Genomic DNA, 14,921 nt, shown 5'->3' with positions numbered 1-14,921 from the left:
TCAGGTTCTATCAGTTTCTATCAGGTTCTATCAGTTTCTATCAGTTCCATCAGTTCCTATCAGGTTCTATCAGTTTCTATCAGTTTCTATCAGGTTCTATCAGGTTCTATCAGTTCCATCAGTTCCTATCAGGTTCTATCAGTTTCTATCAGTTCCATCAGTTCCTATCAGGTTCTATCAGGTTCTATCAGGTTCTATCAGGTTCTATCAGTTTCTATCAGTTCCATCAGTTCCTATCAGGTTCTATCAGGTTCTATCAGGTTCTATCAGTTTCTATCAGTTTCCATCAGTTTCTATCAGTTTCCATCAGTTCCTATCAGGTTCTATCAGTTTCTATCAGTTTCTGTCAGTTTCCATCAGTTCCTATCAGGTTCTATCAGGTTCTATCAGGTTCTATCAGTTTTTATCAGGTTCTATCAGGTTCTATCAGTTTCTATCAGGTTCTATCAGGTTCTATCAGGTTCTATCAGGTTCTATCAGGTTCTATCAGTTCCTATCAGGTTCTATCAGGTTCTATCAGTTTCTATCAGGTTCTATCAGTTTTTATCAGGTTCTATCAGGTTCTATCAGTTTCTATCAGTTTTTATCAGGTTCTATCAGGTTCTATCAGTTTCTATCAGGTTCTATCAGTTTTTATCAGGTTCTATCAGGTTCTATCAGTTTCTATCAGGTTCTATCAGGTTCTATCAGGTTCTATCAGGTTCTATCAGGTTCTATCAGTTCCTATCAGGTTCTATCAGTTTCTATCAGTTCCTATCAGTTTCTATCAGGTTCTATCAGGTTCTATCAGGTTCTCCGTGTCTGTGAAAAGCTCTTTAGAAATACAATTTACTGAACTGAACTAAAAGTTGAGTTGAGATGATTTAACAAAGGTTCCTTATAAAATAAAGAAAGTTTAGATTTTATTTTCTTTATTTTATCATCAGAAGTGAAACACTTTAGTACATTTTTACTTTATGGCTGTAAATCCTGAGAACCGCTGCTGCTTCAGTCATGCTCTGGAGACAGACCTCCACCCTCCTCCTCCAACTCCACCCTCCTCCTCCAACTCCACCCTCCTCCTCCAACTCCACTCTCCTCCTCCAACTCCACCCTCCTCCTCCAACTCCACTCTCCTCCTCCAACTCCACCCGCCTCCTCCAACTCCTCCACCTTTCTCCTCCATGGTGTCACTCTCCTCCATGGTGTCACTCTCCTCTGTCCTCCACCTTCAGATCAGACTCTTCTCCTCCACCTCTACAGTCTCTGGTCTCTCTCAGACTCTCTCACTATTTCCATCAGTGACGACGAGCTGCTGGTCACTTTCTTTTTCTTTTATTAGTGATTCCACTACTGTGACAAAAGATAAGATCACCTCCTGACCTCCATCACCTCCTGACCTCCATCATCTCCTGACCTCCATCACCTCCTGACCTCCATCACCTCCTGACCTCCATCATCTCCTGACCTCCATCACCTCCTGACCTCCATCATCTCCTGACCTCCATCACCTCCTGACCTCCATCATCTCCTGACCTCCATCACCTCCTGAGCTCCATCACCTCCTGACCTCCATCATCTCCTGACCTCCATCTCCTCCTGACCTCCATCTCCTCCATCACTATTTCTCACTTTTTCTTTGTCTTTTCTTCCAGGATTTGGTGTCAAATGGCGGCGATCAGCTGGTTGAGATGTAAAAACATTAACGAGGCGCTTTGATTGACCATATATGGTAGAAAGTGGGCGTGTTGGGGGCGGGGCCTGAACGGTCACCTTCCAGGTGGACTGGGTCTAGAAAAGGAAAGTGTGTCAGGTGTGCGTACGCACCGTTTTATAGATCCAATGTTTTTGGGGGCACTAACATTTTTTAAAAATTGTTTTTAAATTAGTTTTTTAATACAACAATACAATTAACAATCTGGTCACTCTTCCTCCTCCTCCTCCTCCACCACCCTCTACTCTTCCCCCTCCTCCTCTTCCTCCTGCTCCTCCTCCTCTTCCTCCACCACCCTCTCCTCTTCCTCCTCCTCCCCCTCCTCCTCCTCCTCTTCCTCCTGCTCCTCCTCCTCTTCCTCCACCACCCTCTCCTCTTCCTCCTCCTCCCCCTCCTCCTCCTCTTCCTCCACCACCCTCTCCTCTTCCTCCTCCTCCCCCTCCTCCTCCTCCTCCCCCTCCTCCTCCCTGTCCTCTTCCTCCTCTTCCTCCACCACCCTCTCCTCTTCCTCCTCCTCCTCCTCCTCCCCCTCCTCTTCCTCCACCTCCCTCTCCTCTTCCTCCTTCTCCCCATCCTCCTCCTCTTCCTCCACCACCCTCTCCTCTTCCTCCACCTCCCTCTCCTCTTCCTCTTCCTCCCCCTCCTCCTCCTCCAGTGTTCTGAGTGTAGAGATCATCAGCTACATAAAAAAACATAGTTTTTATTGTGAAAAACCTTAAAAACATTTTAAAATGTGGTTTGAATCTACTTGTATCGACGATGCTTATTGGCTGGGTCGTCCTGTAAGTCCCGCCCATGTGGCTCATCAGGATTGGACAATAACATGCGTCAGTTTTGAAGCTGCCTTTCTATTGGCTGAGATAACTGGCGGGCCGAGCGTCACTGTTTGAAGGCACAAACGCAAACGTCCTCTTTTCTTTTACATTAGTGTCAGAAAAGCTGAGCCCGAACCGCTGGACTCAGAAAACCACCACGATGGACCGCGACGTCGAGGCAGTCACTGAAACTCTGCAGCGGTGAGCCCACACGACGGATTAACCCCCCGGGAGATAGCCTAGCTCCAGTGCTAACCTCCCCGTCCGTTAACACGGGCGAGCAGATAGCCTAGCTCCAGTGCTAACCTCCCCGTCCGTTAACACGGGCGAGCAGATAGCCTAGCTCCAGTGCTAACCTCCCCGTCCGTTAACACGGGCGAGCAGATAGCCTAGCTCCAGTGCTAACCTCCCCGTCCGTTAACACGGGCTAGCAGCTCCAAGCTAAAATTCACAGTCACTGCCGAACTATTCTACAAACTGCTCACTGTGAGCAGAATAAAGTCTCCCAACGAGTTTCAACACTACTAGTTTAGGTGTAAAATATAGCCAGCGCTTTGAGTGGACAGTGACCTGCTGTCAGTCCGTCACACGAACAGATGACTAAAGCTGGGTGTTCAGGGGCGTGAGCTGACATGTGGGGGGGCCGGGGGCTCCCTGAACCAGAGGGGCACCTTGTGCAGCGAGTGGATCCACCAGCTGCCTTATAGCAGTGTGAGATTAAAAAAAAGGCAACAACAAATGAATGTAGTGAGAGAGTGAGTGGTTGGAGGTGGTCAGAGGGTGAGAGAGTGAGTGGTTGGTGGTGGTGAGAGGGTGAGAGAGTGAGTGGTTGGTGGTGGCGAGAGAGTGAGTGGTTGGAAGTGGTCAGAGGGTGAGAGAGTGAGTGGTTGGAGGTGGTCAGAGGGTGAGAGAGTGAGTGGTTGGTGGTGGTGAGAGGGTGAGAGAGTGAATGGTTGGTGGTGGCGAGAGAGTGAGTGGTTGGAGGTGGTCAGAGGGTGAGAGAGTGAGTGGTTGGAGAGGGAGAGAGAGTGAGTGGTTGGAGGTGGTCAGAGGGTGAGAGAGTGAGTGGTTGGAGAGGGAGAGAGAGTGAGTGGTTGGAGGTGGTCAGAGGGTGAGAGAGTGAGTGGTTGGTGGTGGTGAGAGGGTGAGAGAGTGAGTGGTTGGTGGTGGCGAGAGAGTGAGTGGTTGGAGGTGGTCAGAGGGTGACAGAGTGAGTGGTCGGAGGTGGTGAGAGGGTGAGAGAGTGAGTGGTTGGTGGTGGTCAGAGGGTGAGAGAGTGAGTGGTTGGAGAGGGTGAGAGAGTGAGTGGTTGGTGGTGGTCAGAGGGTGAGAGAGTGAGTGGTTGGAGAGGGTGAGAGAGTGAGTGGTTGGTGGTGGTCAGAGGGTGAGAGAGTGAGTGGTTGGAGAGGGTGAGAGAGTGAGTGGTTGGTGGTGGTCAGAGGGTGAGAGAGTGAGTGGTTGGAGAGAGTGAGTGGTTGGAGGTGGTGAGAGGGTGAATGCAGTTATTCTTCTTCTTATTATGATTCTGATTACTAATGAGACCAATTAGTAATAAATACTAATTACTAAGAGGACAAATGACTAATACTAACTAATTACTACCAGGACTAATTACTAATCATTAGTACTTATTACTAATAGGGCTCATTACTAATAATTACTAACAGGACTAATTACCATTATTTACTATTTACTAATAATCACAAATAATTACTAATTACTGACTTCCTCTGTCTTTTCAACATTAATGCTATTAATCAGATCAGTTCAGAGTAATTATTATTTTCATAATTTATTGATGTTTATTTATAATAAAAATACAGAATTATTTTTGTAATTTAATGTAGACATTAAAACACTTTGGACACTCAGACACTTTACATAAAGAAACACCAATCAAGAAAAATTAAATGAGGAGTTTATGGAAAAGCAGTTTATTAATGTTGCCAATGATATGAAAATAGCTTCAAGGTTCAATAACTTTACTAACTTTACTAACTTTACTAACTTTGATAACTTTAATAACTTTACTAACTTTAATAACTTTACTAGCTCTATGATCTGAGTTGTCTGCAGCTATAACAGATCTTCATTCATCACCGCAGGAATGTGATTGGCTGTATTTGTCTAAGCTCCGCCTCTTTCCTGCAGGTCTCTGACTGTAAATCAGGAACACTCAGAGGAAAAGTACCACAGGTAGCACACACACACACACACACACACACACACACACACACACACACACACACACACACACACACACACACACACACACACACACACAGTTTAGCCTCCAGTGATAAAAAATTCAGTCAGACCGGTTCAGGGTCAGACCGGTTCAGGGTCCAGAGTCAGACCAGTCCAGAGTCCAGGGTCAGACCGGTCCAGGGTCAGACCGGTCCAGGATCCAGGGTCAGACCAGTCCAGGGTCAGACCGGTTCAGGGTCCAGAGTCAGACCAGTCCAGAGTCCAGGGTCAGACCGGTCCAGGGTCCAGGGTCAGACCAGTCCAGGGTCAGACCGGTCCAGGGTCCTGATGAGTTACTTGAAGACCTAGTGACTTGACCAGATTTAATGATGTCAGTGTTGAACTCCTGTGTCGTGGTCTGGGAGAGCCGGGTCCTGCCGGGCTCTATGAGGAGCCTGGTGAAGAGGACTAGATTAGCTTCAGGTGAGTTGAAGCAGACCCGGCTCTCCAGGACCAGGACCAGGACCAGAGCTGCTGGTCACACATCCTCTGTCTGTTCAGGTTCATTCGAGATGGGAAAGAGGCTGCCAGGCAAGGTGACCTGCTCAGAGCCGTCGAGCTCTTCAAGCAGGCCTCCTGGATCCACCAGAGCCCCAAACTGGAGAGCAGGATCCAGAAGATCCAGGAGCTGCTGGATCAGGACCACGAGGACGAGGACGAGGACGAGGACGAGTTTGTCAACGTCAACAACAGCGGCTTGATGCTCTTTAAGGAGCTCCATGACAAACTGTACGACTACCAGAGGGCCGGCGTGGCCTTCCTCTTCAGCCTCCACAGAGACCGGCGCCGCGGGGGCATCCTGGCGGACGACATGGGCCTGGGAAAAACCATCCAGGTCATTTCCTTTCTCTCGGGGATGTATGACGGCGAGCTGGTCAAACACACGCTGCTCGTCATGCCCACGTCGCTCCTCACCAACTGGAACAAGGAGTTCTCCAAGTGGACGCCCGGCATGAGGGTGAAGGACTTCCATGGCGCTGGCAAAGCAGAGAGAAACAAGAACTTGGAGAAGGTCCAGAGGAGGGGCGGAGTCATCATCACCACCTACAACATGCTCATGAACAACTGGCAGCAGCTGGCCTCTTACCAGGGCGAGGAGTTTACCTGGGACTACATGATCCTGGACGAGGCGCACAAAATCAAAACCTCCACCACCAAAACAGCCAAAAGTGCCTCTGCAGTGCCGTCCAGGAACCGCCTCCTTCTCACTGGAACTCCGGTCCAGAACAACCTCCGAGAAATGTGGGCCCTGTTTGACTTTGCCTGCCAGGGCACCCTGCTCGGCACCGCCAAGACCTTCAAGACCGAGTACGAGAACCCTATCACCAGGGCCCGAGAGAAGGACGCCACAGCGGGAGAAAAGGCTCTGGGGGCTCTGATGTCGGAGAACCTCATGGCCATAATTAAACCCTACTTTCTCCGCAGGACCAAGTCAGAAGTGCAGAGGCACTTAAAGACCCAGGCACGCAAAGGTGACCAGGACCACCCGGTCCCAAACGGTCAGATGGAGTCTGGAGCAGTCATGCCCAAACTGACCAGGAAGAATGACCTGATCGTGTGGACCTACCTGAGCCCCATTCAGGAGGACATTTACCAGCAGTTCATCTCTCTGGACCACATCAAGGAACTGCTGCTGACCACCAGGTCTCCTCTTGCTGAGCTGACCATCCTGAAGAAGCTCTGCGACCACCCCAGACTGCTGTCCGCTGGCGCCGTCGCCCAGTTGGGTCTGGAGGAAAGCCAGCAGAGCGACGAGCCCGGTGCTGACCCACAGAGCATTGCCAGGATTCCTGACAGCACCCTCATAGCGGAGTCCGGGAAGATGGTCTTCCTGTTTGCCCTCCTGCAGCACCTCAGAGAGGAGGGCCACCGCACACTGGTGTTTGCTCATTACCGGAAGGTGTTGGACATCATCCAGCGAATCCTGGGCCACCGTGGCTTCAGAGTGCTGAGGCTGGACGGCACCATAACGCAGGTCGCAGAGCGAGAGAGACTCATCTCTTTGTTCCAGAGCGACAGCAGTTACTCCGTCTTCCTCCTCACCACCCAGGTCGGCGGCGTCGGCATCACTCTGACGGCAGCAGACCGTGTCGTCATCTACGATCCCAGTTGGAACCCGGCAACGGACGCCCAGGCGGTGGACAGGGCGTACCGCATCGGCCAGACTGAAAACGTGGTCATCTACCGCCTGATCACCTGTGGCACGGTGGAGGAGAAAATCTACCGGCGGCAGGTTTTCAAAGACTCTCTCATCAGGCAGAACACAGGCGACAAGAAAAACCCCTTCAGGTACTTCAGCAAGCAGGAGCTGAAGGAGCTCTTCACCCTGGAGGACCCCAGGACTTCCTCCACACAGCTGCAGCTCCAGGCCCTGCACTCCAGCCACCGGAGGACCGACCCCCGGCTGGACCAGCACATCGCACACCTCCACGCCATGGACATGTTCGGCATCTCCGACCACGACCTCATGTTTTCTCTGGACGTCAACCATGACGAAGCCCTGGAGGACCAGGAGGAGCAGCACTACATCCAAGGACGAGTCCAGAAGGCTCAGGAGCTGATGAAGGCGGAGTCTGAGCAGCAGAAGCATCTGGCGGACAACATGGCGTCCAACACTGAAGCCGCCTGGCTCCGGCTGCAGGCCGACGTCAGCAGGTAGGCGTCCAGTCACTACCTGATCACGTCATGGTTCTTTATTCTTCTTACTTTGTTCTTGCTTATCTGGTCTGATCAGCAGGGAGAAACGGTCAAGACCCCCCAGATCCAGTCCGTCTCATCCACAACAGGACAGCAGCCGGGCCGGACCGCCACTTCGGCTCGACTCCGATTCCACTGGTTCTGGAAAGGAGGGCTCGGTTGTTGATCTGACGGAGGACAGCACCACGGAGGAGCATGCAGCGATGGAGCTTAGCCAGAGCCAGCTGGCTCCACCAGACCTGTCAGCCAATCAGGAGTCTAGTCACCTGGAGACCGCCGCTGGGTGCCACCTGGACCTGGGTCAACAGGTTTTAGAGTCCGGGTCCACAGAAGCTTCAGTCAGAGCGGACCTGGACAGAGTGAGGAGGGCAGCAGCTCATGAACAGAGACTCCTGAACCAGACTCCTCCCCGCCAACACCAGGACTCGGACAAGGACCTGAGTGCCCCCCTGTCCCCCCTGCTGATGGACCAACTCTCCTTCCTCCACACGTCTCGGTCCATCCTGGGAACCGACCGGTCCGCCATGGTCAGCTTTCAGTCCTACAGCAGCAACTTTGACCTGCAGCTGGAGGACAGCAACATGTCTTCTGGTCAGGGCGGAGCTGAGGAGGAGGAGGAGCAGAGGTTCCGGCTGGAGGACAGCAACGTGTCCTCTGGTCAGGACAGACCTGAGGAGGAGGAGGAGCAGAGGTTCCGGCTGGAGGACAGCAACGTGTCCTCTGGTCAGGACAGACCTGAGGAGGAGGAGGAGCAGAGGTTCCGGCTGGAGGACAGCAACGTGTCCTCTGGTCAGGACAGACAGGAGGAGGAGGAGGAGGAGCAGAGGTTCCGGCTGGAGGACAGCAACGTGTCCTCTGGTCAGGACAGACCTGAGGAGGAGGAGGAGGAGGAGCAGAGGTTCCGGCTGGAGGACAGCAACGTGTCCTCTGGTCAGGACAGACCTGAGGAGGAGGAGCAGAGGCTGCTGTCTCGGCTGCAGATGGAGGGCAGCTTCGACGTCAGCAGGTCTCTTTCTGAGAAGATCCACCTGGAAGTTTCTGAGAGGAGCATGGAGGACGGCCACTCCCACAACACGGAGACCTCCATGGACGGATCCATTGTGGGAGTAAAGAAAAGAAGAGCTGCTATTATTTATGACAGTGAGGAAGATGAGGACCATGAAGATGGGGACCTACACAGCTCCTTCCAGGTCCTCCAAGCCTCCACACCCAAATCGGTCACCTCCTCAGGACCCCAGTCCAGGAGGAGCGTCGGAGGAGGCGCATCAGTGGCTTCACACCGGTCACTCCTCGAGTCCATCATCCAGGACCTTGAGGAGGAGGAGGAGGAGGAGGATTACAGAATGTGTGGACAGAAACTGGACTGATGAGGACATTCTGCTTTCCTGTGTTTTTATCTTCATTTGCTCTCCCTCTCTCTGTCTGTCTCTGTCTCTCCCTCCCTCTCTCTGTCTGTCTCTCTCCCTCTCTCTGTCTCTCTCTCTCTCTCTCTCTCTCTCTCTCTTTTTAAAAAAAACTATTTCATGTTTTCTCTAATAAAATAAAAGAGACCAGTTTAGGTCAAACTTGTATTTTACTTTGGTAACTCAGACCAGCTCTGAGGTCTGGACTCGTGTCTTTATCACGGTTCTTGTGGTCAAGTGTCTTCTGGTTGTTGTAATGGTTTTCACTGTTTGTGTTTGTCCCCCAGAGTGCTTTACACTGTTAATCACATTCACCAACTGTCTTCCGGCCCAGTTTCTCTTATTGTGAAGTCTTCCGGTCACTACCTCTCTTCCGGTCCAGTTTCTCTTATTGTGAAGAGTCTTCCGGTCACTGTAACTCTCTTCCGGTCCAGTTTCCTCCTTTCCTGGTGTTAGTCTCGCAGCTCCGCTCGGATTAAATTGAGGCAGACATCTTGGCTCGAACGGCGGGTCGAGCCGCGGGTCGTCCCCGGAGATCAGGCGCCATGAGCCGGCTGAGGCAGTGAGAGGCTCCCGGCCGGAGAGCATGAAGGAACGCGGACACAACACTACTACACACACCGAGGAGAGGCCGAGAACCAGGCGGGGTAGCAGGGAGCAGAACCCGGGGACCAGGAGAACCAGGCGGGGCAGCAGGGAGCAGAACCCGGGGACCAGGAGAACCAGGCGGGGCAGCAGGGAGCAGAACCCGGGGACCAGGAGAACCAGGCGGGGCAGCAGGGAGCAGAGTCCGGGGACCAGGACCAGAGCCCAGGGACTGAGCAAGACACCGAGCTGGACAAGATGAAGACCGCAGGACTGCTGGAGGTCTGCTGCCTGATGCTGCTGCTGCCTGGACAGGAAGGCAGAGGTAAGGGGTCGCTGATGACGTCACTGTGCTGTCATCGTTGCGTGTCTGTGGAATTCAGACTTGCTGATGTCATGGAGACCAACGACCAGGCAGGGGAAGGAGGGGGCGTGGTCTAATGTGTCTGGACATGACAAACCGCTAAGCCCCACCCACTGAGGGGACGTTCAGTCTAGACATGAGGGGGTCAAGAAGGGATGAGGAGGACATGAGGGGGTCAAGAAGGGATGAGGAGGACATGAGGAGGACATGAAGGGATGAGGCAATAAGGAGGACATGAGGGGGTGAAGAAGGGATGAGGAGGACATGAAGGGGTGAAGAAGGGATGAGGAGGACATGAAGGGATGAGGAGGACATGAGGGGGTGAAGAAGGGATGAGGAGGACATGAAGGGATGAAGAAGGGATGAGGAGGACATGAAGGGATGAGGAGGACATGAGGGGGTGAAGAAGGCATGAGGAGGACATGAGGAGGACATGAAGGGATGAGGCAATAAGGAGGACATGGGGGGTGAGAGGATGAGGAGGACATCAGGGGGTGAAGAAGGGATGAGGAGGACATGAAGGGATGAGGAGGACATGAGGGGGTGAAGAAGGCATGAGGAGGACATGAGGAGGACATGAAGGGATGAGGCAATAAGGAGGACATGGGGGGTGAGAGGATGAGGAGGACATCAGGGGGTGAAGAAGGGATGAGGAGGACATGAAGGGATGAGGAGGACATGAAGGGTTGAGGCAATAAGGAGGACATGAGGGGGTGAGAGGATGAGGAGGACATCAGGGGGTGAAGAAGGGATGAGGAGGACATGAAGGGATGAGGAGGACATGAGGGGGTGAAGAAGGCATGAGGAGGACATGAGGAGGACATGAAGGGATGAGGCAATAAGGAGGACATGGGGGGTGAGAGGATGAGGAGGACATCAGGGGGTGAAGAAGGGATGAGGAGGACATGAAGGGATGAGGAGGACATGAAGGGTTGAGGCAATAAGGAGGACATGAGGGGGTGAGAGGATGAGGAGGACATCAGGGGGTGAAGAAGGGATGAGGAGGACATGAGGGGGTGAAGAAGGGATGAGGAGGACATGAGGGGATGAGGAGGACATGAGGGGGTGAAGAAGGGATGAGGAGGACATGAGGGGGTGAGGCAATAAGGAGGACATGAGGGGGTGAAGAAGGGATGAGGAGGACATGAGGGGGTGAAGAAGGGATGAGGAGGACATGAGGGGGTGAGGCAATAAGGAGGACATGAGGGGGTGAAGAATGGATGAGGAGGACATGAGGGGGTGAAGAAGGGATGAGGAGGACATGAAGGGATGAGGAGGACATGAGGACATGAAGGGTTGAGGCAATAAGGAGGACATGAGGGGGTGAGGAGGACATGGGGTGAAGAAGGGATGAGGGGGTGAAGAAGGGATGAGGAGGACATGAGGGGGTGAAGAAGGGATGAGGAGGACATGAGGGGGACATGAAGGGATGAGGCAATAAGGAGGACATGAGGGGGTGAAGAAGGGATGAGGAGGACATGAAGGGATGAGGAGGGGATGAGGGGATGAAGAAGGGATGAGGAGGACATGAGGGGGTGAAGAAGGGATGAGGAGGACATGAAGGGATGAGGAGGACATGAAGGGGTGAAGAAGGGATGAGGAGGACATGAAGGGATGAGGAGGACATGAGGAGGACATGAAGGGATGAGGCAATAAGGAGGACATGGGGGGGTGAAGAAGGGATGAGGAGGACATGAAGGGATGAGGAGGACATGAAGGGATGAGGAGGACATGAGGGGGTGAAGAAGGGATGAGGAGGACATGAGGAGGACATGAAGGGATGAGGAGGACATGAGGACATGAAGGGTTGAGGCAATAAGGAGGACATGAGGGGGTGAGGGGATGAGGAGGACATGAGGGGGTGAAGAAGGGATGAGGAGGACATGAAGGGATGAGGAGGACAAGAGGGGATGAGGCAATAAGGATGACGAGGGGATGAGGAGGACATGAGGGGGTGAAGAAGGGATGAGGAGGACATGAAGGGATGAGGAGGACATGAAGGGATGAGGCAATGAGGAGGACATGAGGGGATGAAGAAGGGATGAGGAGGACATGAGGGGATGAGGCAATGAGGAGGACATGAGGGGATGAAGAAGGGATGAGGAGGACATGAGGGGATGAGGCAATAAGGATGACATGAGGGGATGAAGAAGGGATGAGGAGGACATGAAGGGATGAGGAGGACATGAGGACATGAAGGGTTGAGGCAATAAGGAGGACATGAGGGGGTGAGAGGATGAGGAGGACATCAGGGGGTGAAGAAGGGATGAGGAGGACATGAGGGGGACATGAAGGGATGAGGCAATAAGGAGGACATGAGGGGATGAAGAAGGGATGAGGAGGACATGAGGGGGACATGAAGGGATGAGGCAATAAGGAGGACATGAGGGGGTGAAGAAGGGATGAGGAGGACATGAGGGGGTGAGGCAATAAGGAGGACATGAGGGGGTGAAGAAGGGATGAGGAGGACATGAGGGGATGAGGCAATAAGGAGGACATGAGGGGGTGAAGAAGGGATGAGGAGGACATGAGGGGATGAGGAGGACATGGGGGGTGAAGAAGGGATGAGGAGGACATGAAGGGATGAGGAGGACATGAGGGGGTGAAGAAGGGATGAGGAGGACATGAGGAGGACATGAGGGGGTGAGGCAATAAGGAGGACATGAGGGGGTGAAGAAGGGATGAGGAGGACATGAGGGGGTGAGGCAATAAGGAGGACATGAGGGGGTGAAGAAGGGATGAGGAGGACATGAGGAGGACATGAGGGGTGAAGAAGGGATGAGGAGGACATGAGGAGGACATGAAGGGATGAGGAGGACATGAGGACATGAAGGGTTGAGGCAATAAGGAGGACATGAGGGGGTGAGAGGATGAGGAGGACATCAGGGGGTGAAGAAGGGATGAGGAGGACATGAGGGGGACATGAAGGGATGAGGCAATAAGGAGGACATGAGGGGATGAAGAAGGGATGAGGAGGACATGAAGGGATGAGGCAATGAGGAGGACATGAGGGGATGAAGAAGGGATGAGGAGGACATGAGGGGGACATGAAGGGATGAGGCAATAAGGAGGACATGAGGGGATGAAGAAGGGATGAGGAGGACATGAAGGGATGAGGCAATGAGGAGGACATGAGGGGATGAAGAAGGGATGAGGAGGACATGAGGGGGACATGAAGGGATGAGGCAATAAGGAGGACATGAGGGGGTGAAGAAGGGATGAGGAGGACATGAGGGGATGAGGCAATAAGGAGGACATGAGGGGGTGAAGAAGGGATGAGGAGGACATGAGGGGATGAGGAGGACATGAGGGGGTGAAGAAGGGATGAGGAGGACATGAAGGGATGAGGAGGACATGAGGGGGTGAAGAAGGGATGAGGAGGACATGAGGAGGACATGAGGGGGTGAGGCAATAAGGAGGACATGAGGGGGTGAAGAAGGGATGAGGAGGACATGAGGGGGTGAAGAAGGGATGAGGAGGACATGAGGGGGTGAAGAAGGGATGAGGAGGACATGAGGACATGAAGGGATGAGGAGGAACTTGTCTCTCAGGTTGTCCACATAATGTAAAGAACACTTGAAGTGACATCCATAAAAAACATTTAGTCTGTAAAACATCTGGTTCATATGTCTTCTATCTGTCCTTCACTGTCTCTGTTCTGTGCTGTCCTTCAGAGTCTCAGCAGACGGAGACGCTCTCTTCCTATCAGCTGATTGTCCCTCGACGAATAGGAGGTCGGCTGAGGAGGGACATGGAAGGACTGCCGCCCAATCAGGTACTGGCTAATGCTAATGCTAACAGCTCAGCTCATCAGACTGATGGAGGCTCTGACTGCAGGGTTGATCAAAACTAGTTACTTTAACTACCGGTTAAATCCTTAACCGACCGTTAGCTAACCGACCGTTAAATATGTGTTGTTTAAAACATGGTTAGTCATCCCGTTAGTTAACGTCGCTGTTAAAGTTAACTGTGAGGTTAACAACAGTGGTTAGTGTCCCTGACGCTGCTACACCCAATGCTCCACCCAAAGCTCCGCCCACTTTCAAGTCTCCGTGCCTCTGTTTTGTCTTCAACATAGTGGTGGAGGCAGCGCAGTGTTTTTATCTGATCTATTAAACTACCATCAACCATGACAAACTACCATAAACCATGACAAAGTACCATAAACCATGACAAACTACCAAACTACCATAAACCATGACAAACTACCTTAAACCATGACAAACTACCATAAACCATGACAAACTACCAAACTACCTTAAACCATGACAAACTACCATAAACCATGACAAACTACCAAACTACCTTAAACCATGACAAACTACCATAAACCATGACAAACTACCTGCTGCCAGGATGTTAAAGATGAAAACTGAGCTGGAGGATCAGAGGCTTCATGGTTCCTCTTCTTCTTTAATCTGACCAGAGAGAACCATCTAGAGAGAACCATCTAGAGAGAGAACCATCTAGAGAGAACCATCTAGAGAGAACCAACTAGAGAGAACCAACTAGAGAGAACCAACTAGAGAGAACCATCTAGAGAGAACCATCCAGAGAGAACCAACTAGAGAGAACCATCTAGAGAGAACCATCCAGAGAGAACCATCTAGAGAGAACCAACTAGAGAGAACCATCTAGAGAGAACCATCCAGAGAGAACCATCTAGAGAGAACCATCTAGAGAGAACCATCCAGAGAGAACCAACTAGAGAGAACCATCTAGAGAGAACCATCTAGAGAGAACCAACTAGAGAGAACCATCTAGAGAGAACCATCTAGAGAGAACCATCCAGAGAGAACCAACTAGAGAGAACCATCTAGAGAGAACCAACTAGAGAGTGGACTGAGTGACCAGAGAGGAAAATAATAAGAACGAGGGAACCAGATCATTTCATCTCTGGATTAATGAAGGCTGAGGTCTGCATGAGCAGCAGGGGGCGCTCCGCTATGAGACGCTCTACAGAACGTCTTTATAATGAAGCCAGACTTGTTCTCCGTGGAAACGAGGCTCTTAAAGCTGCAGAGCAGCAAATATGAGGGGATGGCTGGAGGCCACATTGGGGAAAAATATAGTAACTCTCTGTGTCCAGTTAGTAATCTGAGGTTACTAGTTAGTAT

At 51.9% G+C, this 14,921-nt stretch overlaps 2 protein-coding genes across 2 annotated transcripts in view; both read left to right on the top strand.

Moving 5' to 3' along the window:
* The first annotated feature begins 2,565 nt into the window (after positions 1-2,565).
* Positions 2,566-8,884, top strand: ercc6l (excision repair cross-complementation group 6-like). The gene is made up of 4 exons (XM_080466514.1): positions 2,566-2,709; positions 4,660-4,704; positions 5,257-7,410; positions 7,490-8,884. Exons 1-4 carry the CDS (start codon positions 2,669-2,671, stop codon positions 8,817-8,819), a joined length of 3,570 nt encoding a protein of 1,189 aa, XP_080322640.1. The 5' UTR covers positions 2,566-2,668; the 3' UTR covers positions 8,820-8,884.
* Positions 8,885-9,294: 410 nt separating this feature from the next.
* Positions 9,295-14,921, top strand: part of LOC308111554 (disintegrin and metalloproteinase domain-containing protein 9-like) — an 8,789-nt gene continuing 3,162 nt past the window's right edge. Inside the window, 2 exon segments of the mRNA XM_080466513.1 lie at positions 9,295-9,765; positions 13,479-13,579. Coding sequence (XP_080322639.1) covers positions 9,699-9,765; positions 13,479-13,579 — 168 coding nt within the window. The 5' untranslated portion in view covers positions 9,295-9,698.

This window comes from Lipophrys pholis (assembly GCF_963383615.2).
Source record: "Lipophrys pholis genome assembly, chromosome: 7".
Taxonomy (NCBI): domain Eukaryota; kingdom Metazoa; phylum Chordata; class Actinopteri; order Blenniiformes; family Blenniidae; genus Lipophrys; species Lipophrys pholis.
Note: the sequence above shows the minus strand (reverse complement) of the source record. Positions and strands in the feature narration are given on the sequence as shown.